The sequence below is a fragment of the Myotis davidii genome, unplaced genomic scaffold (genome assembly GCF_000327345.1).
Source record: "Myotis davidii unplaced genomic scaffold, ASM32734v1 scaffold663, whole genome shotgun sequence".
NCBI lineage: Eukaryota > Metazoa > Chordata > Mammalia > Chiroptera > Vespertilionidae > Myotis > Myotis davidii.
Window position 1 is genome coordinate 7,143,067 of NW_006295816.1, and position 9,440 is coordinate 7,152,506.

Sequence of the window (9,440 nt, forward strand, 5' to 3'; positions counted from 1 at the left end):
TCCTATAATTATGGCAATAATTTCTTCAATTTATAAACAGATCCACAGATATTACGATGTATTTTAATACATAATGAGGCCTCTTTTACAATTTATAGCTCATGAATCTCTATATTGCTTAGCCCTCTGGTGCCATTAAACTACATCTCAATAGAAACAAATTGAATTATTTGAGGAGGCGAGGTATATATGAATTATGATGAAGGCAATAACAATTTATACAAAGATGCTTTGGTAATTTATTTAAAAAGCACTTATTGAAGCTTTCAACATTCAGGCACTCTGTCAGTTATTTGGAAATCGAATGAATTAGGCATGGCAGCCAATCATAGATTATTTACTCTTTTCTTACACACACACACATACACACATCATAATGGCGACAAATTCAAATAAGAACCAAAAATCAATGCCTCGTGTCATATTTTAGCACCAAGATCGCAGAGATCCATCTGATCATTCATCTTGCATTTCCACATGAAAGCCAGGTGAATGTCCAACAGCCCCCCAGCCCTGAACTAGCTGACATGTACAAATCCCAGCCTCAGGACATCCATGTTCAAGATACCACACCTGGCCCCCAGCTCTTGGTTTCTAAATACCATGTCCCACATCAGGACTCCTGGGAGAAATGGTTGATTCCAGGGCCAGGGCTGGGAAGTAACAGCTAAGCATGGACATCATATTGTAACTAGAAAGCCCAAAAGCACTTTTTAAAAATAGAAACTGTTGTCCAGACAGTGTGGCTCAATGGTTGAGCATCAACCTATGAACCAGGTCACTGGCCCAGTCAGGGCACATGCCTGGGTTGCGGGTTCTATCCCCAGTAGGGGTCATACAGGAGGCAGCTGATCAATGATTCTTATCATTGATCTCTCTCCCTCTTCCTTCCTCTCTGAAATCAATTTTTTTTAAAAAATTTTTTTAAAAAAATAGAAACAGTTCATAAAAAGATTTATGGAGACAGAAAGTAGATTAGTGGTTGCTTGGGCAGGAGGGACCTTACTGGATGAAAATGTTAAACTGATTTATGGTCATGTTTAATGTTACTAAAAAAATCATTGAATTGTATACCTGAAACGGGTGAATCATTTACGTGTATGATGCCTGCAACTTACTTTGGAATGAGTTAGGAAACTATACGTACGTACATATGAAGATAGAAAATAAAATGCTTGGGTAAAATATTTGGGCCACATTTCTTTGCTTTAGGGGGGACCTTGAAGAATCTCTGTGTAATGAGTGAGTTGAGCTAGTAAAACGGCTGTGTTATACTATTTTCTCCATCCCTCACTTATTACCCCCGCCAGATTGGATTTCCTTTAGCATCTGAGATGAGCCATGTGTCTTCCTACTTCAGGACCTTTGCTGTTCCCTCAGGCCCTGCTTTTTCCTGGATTCTCGCACAACACCCCATACATTTCCTTCACATGTGAATAATTTGTTAAAGTATCTGTCCCACTTTCTTCCCCAAATAACTGTAAGATTCAGGAGGGTGAAGACATCCACCATTATTTCCCTGGTTTTCCTACGGTGCCTGGCACACAGTAGATACCCAATATTTTTAAGAGAATGAATAAGTGGATTTGTTTAATGGTCCCACCAATGTGGCATCAACTGTGGTGAATCTCACTAGTGTTAGGGAAGCACCACTTTATCTTGAATAGCTTTGTCTCTAGGGAACAGTTAACACTTTAGATTCGGGTCTGCTGATGTCCCCTGGAGGTCTCTGCCAGCCTGCTTCTCAGTCTCTCCACCACGGACACTGGTCTGGGGGAAGGCAGGGAATCAAACTGGTTATCTCACACGAGCTTTGGCGTAGATGTATGAGATCCTCAATGATCCGAGCGAGGACAATGCAACTTCACCTGCATTACGACACCATCTCAAACTATTCTCAACAATCTGCACTCATTTCTAAAGCCTGTTGTTGCAAATTTACTACAATTCTCTACTCTCCTCCATTTCTCTCAGGTTGCTTCTCTCTAATGGCCTAACACAGGGATGTGCTCTCTCCCAAACTTCTCTAACACCACAGTGTCCGACCAGCACCCCCACAGATACAACCGTTACAATTCGAGCCAGAAAGGGGCCAAGGCAAAGATCAAGTATTTCCATCCCCGAAGAAAAGACAACATACTATATAAACACAATCTTTAAATATATAGATTACAATGCAGTGTGCGCTGAAACAGCTGAAACACATGTCAGGTGAGGAAAAAAAAACAAATGAAACTCCAATTAGGTTGGAGATTTGCTGGGCGTGAGTGCCATGGGCGTAGCAAGATAAAGCTCACGAGAGGCGAGATGAACCGGGGAAGGCTTGACAGTGGGAGCAAGGCCCGGGAAGACCTGCACTAGCTGGACAGGTGGCGAAGGCAGTCCAGACGTGGGCAGCAGCACGAACAAAGGCCCAGAGGTAGGAAGGAGCACAGCCTGTGGGAAGGTCGGCGAGGGGGTGGCCACAGCGGGAGCCAAGCACAGGCTCTGGAGAGGACCCGGCGACAAGGCTGAAGAGGGGCACTGGGGACTCGCCAGGACGGGCTTTTTCTCCACGGGGTGCAATTTCTGATGCTGAACAAAACTGCTGTACCATCTGAAGGCTTTCCCACACACCTTACACTCATAAGGCCTCTCTCCAGTGTGCACCCTCTGGTGCTGAACGGAGGCTACCTTCTGGGTGAACGCCTTGCCACACTCCTTACACTGGTAGGGCTTCTCCCCAGTATGAGTTCTCTGGTGGACAATGAAAAGCGACCTACAACCAAAGGCTTTCCAGCATTCCTTGCACTTATAGATTTTCTCCCCCGTGTGTAGGCGCTGATGCTGAAGGTAGGCTGCATTCCTAAAAGAAGGCCTTGCGCACTCCTTGCACTTGTAGGGCTTCTCCCCCGTGTGGATCCTCTGATGCTGAGTCAAGGCTGTGTTGGAACTCAAACCTTTGCCACACTCCTTGCATTCATAGGGCCCTTCACCAATGTGGTTCTTCTCATGTATAATGCAGTCATAGCTGGACTTGAAAGCTTTGCTGCATTCCTTACATTTGAAGGGCTTCTCCCTGGTGTGGCTCATCTGATGCCGAATGAGCCTTGAGTTGTACCTGAAGATTTTCCCACATTCTTTGCACTCATAGAACTTCATTCCCCCTCGAAGTATCAGATTCGGGTTCAGGCTGAAAGTGGGCCACGTGGCCGTGCTTTTAAATTCAAGGCGCTGAGGAACATTTCTGAGTCCACCTCCCTGCACTCCGAGCCGCTCTGTTTCTCCGGAGGCTTCCTGCTTCACGGCAGGCTCCTCATCCTTGATCCAGGACTCGTCACCTGACCAAAGCAACCATGAGCACTCCAAATTACTGAGCTGGACAGAAAGCAGAATCCAGGGATCCTAATTCTCTCTTGTAGGATGTGATTTTTTAAAAATATACCCATAAAATGGCTATAAGCATCCATAGAGGAGGACAAGAGAGAAAAAGAAAAGCAGTAAAATAGTAAAACTGTAATGACATTGGAAACAGGATGTGCCTCCTGTAAGGAAGGCTGGAGTTGGGGGTGGGGGGCACTAACGCAGGTGAAATGGGCAGAATGAGAACTTCAAGAATGGGAGGGAGCCCTAGCCAGTTTGGCTCAGTGGATAGAGCATCGGCCTGAGGACCAAATGACCCCTGATTTGATTCTGGTCAAGGGCACATAACTTGGTTGCAGGCTCCTCCCTGGCCTCTCTCATCATTGATGTCTGTCTCTCTCTCTCTCTCTCTCTCTCTCTCTTCTCTCTCTCCCGCCTGTCCGTTCCTCTCTGAAATCAATAAAAACATATTTTTTTAAAAAAGCAATGGAAAAATATCCTTGGGTGAGAATTAAAAAAAAATCAGTAAAAATAAAAAAATAAAAAGAATGGGAAGGAAAGAAGGCATGAGGGGGGACAGAGAAAAGGACAGATAAGAGGGATCAGCAGAAATGGAACATTTTTTAAAGAGAGAGACCCGGAAGAGGAAAAAGACCAGTGAGACTGCTCTGAGGTCAGCTCTAGCATGACGAGGCAGGGCAGGCTGGGAACACAAGTGAGCAAGCAACAGATCATAATGCCCCCCCTCCCTCATAGGCCAGGAAACCACCCGAATTCTAAATTCTAAATAATGGCCTAATAAATTCCATTTTTGTATGTTCCACGTAATATCCTGAGATAAAAGATTCCTCCAGAAAGTCAGCTGGAACAGAAGTTGGAGAACTGTAGGCCACAGTGGCATCATGCTAAACGAACCATTACTTACAAAATCACAGTATGTGTGAGAAGTGAGGCCTGAACCTTCTTTCGAAAGGAAAGAAAACCAAGTAATGAAAAGCTACCAGGACTGGGAAGCAGCCTCGGGGAAGTTAGAGGCTGTGTGTACGTGCTGGGTGCCGGGGGGGGGACGTGCCTTGCCGTCTCCTATGCAACCCCATACAGGACAAATACAATGTAAACCCAAATATTATGGCATAGGAATCTTTAAACTGCACCAATAAAGGCAAATTAAAATAAAATTCATAGCTGTGGCACAAAGAAAGCAGTTTGACTCATAGAATCAAATTTTCCTTAAAATATGGCAGAACTCCTACTCCTTTGCCATGAAAACTGGCATGAAATTAAATATTTCCTCTGTGAGAAAGGAAGTGGTTCAGGAGCTCCTGGGTCACAGCTTTCTGCAGGAGCACGGCCACCTGTGTGTGAGGACCGTGTGTGGCCACGCACTTGGGGGACTGGGCTCTCTGGGCTCGGGGCTGGAACTCAGTGGAGGTCAGAGTGCACCGACTACTGCCTGATGGACAACAGGGAGCTTTGTTTTCTGCTGCAGAAGAAACATTTCCAGTAAACCGGGAAGTCCAAGCCAGAAACTGCTGTATTCTCTTACTCACCTGGACAGATGCCTCGCAAAACCTCTGCTTCCCAAGGATCGGGGCCCCAGGGTGCGCTCCCTCTCTCCAGCTGGGAGATCAGATCGGGCTTGGGGGCTGGAAATGCCACTTCAGTAAGAAAAAAAGACAAGTCGAGGGAGACGTTCAGACCTCTTCCTGAGATCTCTCTTGGCCCAGCTCCTAATGGGCTAGTTGGGAGGGGAGAGAAATGGACCGCCTCGGAGACCAAGGGAGCCAGCCAAGGGTTCTGAGGATGGGCTTAAAGTGGATGGGCTCTAAAGGGAATGACAGGGAGACAGCCATTCTCCAAGGAAATTTCAACCTTGCCCTGGCCATTAGAAAGGAAAGCCCCTCTGGAAGGATATATGCACTGATATCCTGGGAGACTCTCCTCAGAGAGGAGGACCCACAACCCCAGGACAATGGAAGGACGGAGGAACAGGTCACCAGGCAGTCCTTCCACTCAGTGCCCAGAATCTCACTCCTCCCTGAGGTGTAAGGAAGTCCAGTTTCAAAACCAAAGGGCACCAGGATCTCCCCACCCAGCATCTCCGAAGGCTGGGACTGCAGAACTCCCCCCACAGAGTCATCAAACCCAAGGGCTACTAGAGTCCCCCCAAATATCTGAGAAAGATGTCAAACTATCACGAAGAGCCAATGAGAGGGACCTACCCAGGGCAGCCACATTTGCATAGTTCTCCAGCATCACGTCCCTGTAGAGGGCCCTCTGCACAGGGTCCAGGCTGGCCCATTGATTCTGGGTGAAGTACACAGCCACGTCCTCAAAGGTCACCGCCTCCTGAAACAACAGGTTCCTGCTCAAGCTCTGAGCGAGGGGCAGAAGGAGGCAGCCTGAACTGCAGGTCCCCAACTCTGAGCCCCGTGGAAGGTCTGCTCTATCAAGATCGCCTTCAGCCAGTCATTCCACTTCAAACATGGAACCCCAACACACTCACATCTGCTCAGCTCTAAGTCATCCTCATCTCACCGCCTGGCATCTGGGGCTCTCTGCCTGGTAACTGCATCAACCCCTGAGGATCTGTCCCTCTGGCACCTATCTCAAGTACTCCATAATCTGGTCACCTTATTTTCTATACACTAACCACTACAGGTAGCTGCCACTCACGCCATCTCCACCCATCTAAAGTACGCACGAACAGCCCTAGCTGGTTTGGCTCAGTGGATAGTGCATCAGCCTGCGGACTGAAGGGTCCCGGGTTCGAGGCCGGTCAAGGGCATATATACTCAGGTTGTGGGCTCGATTCCCCCAAAGGGGTTGTGCAGGAGGCAGCTGATCGGTGATTCTCTCTCATCATTGATGTTTCTATCTCTCTCTCCCTCTACCTTACTCTCTGAAATCAATAAAAATATATTTTTTTAAAAAAGCTTTTCCAGCATTTTGCAAATTTCTTTTTATACCTTCTTACTTTATCAAAAAGCTAGCTCTGTTGAAGAAAACCCACAACCTGCCTGTTCCAGTCTCTTCTCTGAACCACCTGTATTCAAACAAGGTTGGCAGTGCCCTGTCTCTGGGCACAGATCCATCGATGTTCCTATCTCTCTCTCCCTTCCTCTCTTAAATCAATAAAAACATGTAAAAAAAGACACACAGATGGCAAATAAGTATATGATAAGATGTTTAATATCATATGTCATCTGGGAAATGCAAATTAAAACAATGAGATACACATCTACCAGAATAGCCAAATCTAGAACAGAACACTGACAACCAAATGCTGGAAGAGTGGAAGAGGAGCTCTCACTCATTGCTGGTGGGGGTGCAAAATGGTACAGCCACTTTGGAAGACAGTTTGGCAGTTTCTTACAAAACTAAACATCCTCTTACCATATGATCCAGCAATCACGTGCTTGGTGTCTTCCCAAATGAGCTGAAAGTTTATGTCCACACAAAAACCTGCACACAGAAGTTTAAAGCAGCTTTACTCATAATTGCCAAGACTTTGAAGCAACCACAATGTCCTTAGTATGTAAGTGTCTAAAACAAACGTACATCCAGACGAGGGAATATTTATTACTCAACACTAAAATGAAATAAACTATCAAGCCATGAAAAATCATAGGGGAACCTTAAATGAATATGACTAAGTGAAAGAAACCAATCTGAAAAGCCTGTACAATATAATTCCAACTACTTGGCATTCTGGAAAAGGCAAAACAATGTCAATAGCTGAAAAGATCAATGGCTTCCAGGGAGGGAGGGATGAATAAGTAGAGCCCACAGAATTTTTAGGACTATGAAAACACTCTGTACGATGCTATAATGGTGGATACATGTCACATACGTTTGTAACCCATAATATGTAAAACACCAAGAATGAACCTGCTCAGCAGGTGTGGCCGAATGGTTAAGCATCAGCCTATGAACCAGGAGGTCACAGTACGATTCCTGGTCAGGGTATATGCCGGGGTTACGGGCTCCATCCCCAGCAGGGGGCTTGAAGGAGGCAGCCAATCAATTATTCTCTCATCATTGATGTTTCTATCTTTCTCTCCCTCTCCCTTCCTTTCTGAAATCAGTAACAATATATTTTTAAAAATAACAAAAAAGCGAACCCTAATGCAAACTATGGACTCTGGATGATTATGATGCATCAATGCACGTTCATCAATTTTAACTAATGTACCACTCTGATGGGGGACAGTGACAATGGGGTGGGGGGCTATGCATGTGTGGAGGCAGGAAGGACATGGGATCTGCTTTTTCTGCTCAATTTTGCTATGAAACTAAAACTTGTCTAAAAAATGAAATCTAATTACAAATGGAAAAGACAATACTTAATCTCTTACCTGATCTACAATATGCAACTGACCAATACCCTTCCACAACCAACTCACCACCACGGAAAATCTTTTAAATAGATAAATCTAACCATGTCACCTCCCCTTTTTAAAATTCTTTAGTGCTTTCCCAGTGAACCCAGAGTAGAAACCAAAGTCTTCATAGTGACCTACCAGAGACATGTGCCTACGTTTCCATCTCACACTGAACAACTTTCTCTGACTTCCCCGTTTCTAAAGTCCACCCAGCTCCCCTCACCCCCACCCCACCCCCACTACAGGGGCTTTGCATTTGCTGTCTTTCTCTCTGGAAAGTTCTCTCTTCTGCAGTTCCCAAGACTGTTTCTATCGCATCCTTGACATGAGATCCTACCTCTAGGAGACCTCCCCTGGAGAGGTAGCTTCCTTGAGGTGTCTCAAATTTGAGAAGGTATATAAAAATCCCCTGAAGGGCTTTCACAGCAGATTCCCGGCCTCGCTATCCTCCTCCCCAGTCTGACGGAGTCTAAGATGGGGCCCAAGACCAATTCTAATGAGCTCCCAGGTGATGCCCACACTGCCAGTGGACCACACGCTTGAGAAGCATTGTGCTTTCGCAACATCTAATTATGGTATTAATTTGTGTATCTGTTTGCAGCCTATTTGGCTAATGAGAACAAGGAACTTGTCTGCATTATTTAATACTATGCACCCAGCATTTAGAAAGTGCGTATGGGAGGAACAATGCTGGTCTCTCTGGGATACGTCTCCAATTTGTGGGGCAATCTCTTCAGTGAAGAATTTCTCTGACCTCAGCAGGTGACTTTTCTTTGAAGAACATGATCTAGATTTCCACAGTGAAGGAGAATTTCTAGGCTTGGGTCCCCCTTTTACACTTAAACCTACACACCCAAATTCATCCCTTTCTATACACAAAACTCTCATTTCCTCCCCCGGGTATTTACTCGAAGAGAAAACCAGAGCCTGGCCACCTTAGGTCTTCTTGGTCCTTTCCTGATCAAGTGAGAGCTACTGTGATTTTTTTAAAAAAATAAATGTGTATTGATTTCAGAGAGAAGGGAGAGGGAGCAAGAGGCAGAAACATCAAGGATGAGGAAAGAATCGCCCTAACCGGTTTGGCTCGGTGGATAGGGTGTCGGCCCGCGGATTCAAGGGTCCCAGGTTTGATTCTGGTCAAGGGCATGTACCTTGGTTTCAGGCACATCCCCAGTAGGGGGCGTGCAGGAGGCAGCTGATCGATGTTTCTAATTGATGTTTCTAACTCTCTATCCCTCCCCCTTCCTCTCTGTAAAAAATCAATAAAATATATTAAAAAAAAAAAAGGATGAGAGAGAATCATTGATGGGCTGCGTCCTGCTCGTCCTCCACCAGGGATGGAGTCCACAACCTGGACAGGGGCCTCATGGGGAATCCAACCGTGACCTCCTGGAGCCTGACCTCCTGGTTCATAAGGCCCGTGCTCAACCACTGAGCCACACCGGCCGGGCGCTAATGTGCTTTTTAACAGACGGAAAGGAAGCTCGGCTCACCTGAGGCCCAGTTGTTTGGCGCATGGCTGGTGTCCCTGGCTTCGGGCACTGTCTTCTGGGTGTGGAAAAGCAAGAACCTTAGAAGCTAAGAGAAGAGGAGCCATGAGTGCGGGAGCTCAGGTCTGCACCCCCCGCAGCAGCACGGGCAGGAGGCTCTCCAGGCCCTCGGGCTGGTCGCCCCCACCTCCTCGGGAAGTGCTCCTCCTGGACCTCAGCCAGG

At 46.3% G+C, this 9,440-nt stretch overlaps 1 protein-coding gene across 1 annotated transcript; it reads right to left on the bottom strand.

The window, feature by feature from the left end:
- Positions 1–926: 926 nt before the first annotated feature.
- On the bottom strand, positions 927–9,431 carry ZNF621 (zinc finger protein 621). Its single transcript, XM_006770533.2, has 5 exons — positions 9,221–9,431; positions 6,739–6,807; positions 5,565–5,691; positions 4,893–5,000; positions 927–3,320 (listed from the first exon to the last, which is right to left on the bottom strand). Exons 2-5 carry the CDS (start codon positions 6,739–6,741, stop codon positions 2,242–2,244), a joined length of 1,317 nt encoding a protein of 438 aa, XP_006770596.1. The 5' UTR covers positions 6,742–6,807; positions 9,221–9,431; the 3' UTR covers positions 927–2,241.
- Between the last annotated feature and the right edge of the window lie 9 nt (positions 9,432–9,440).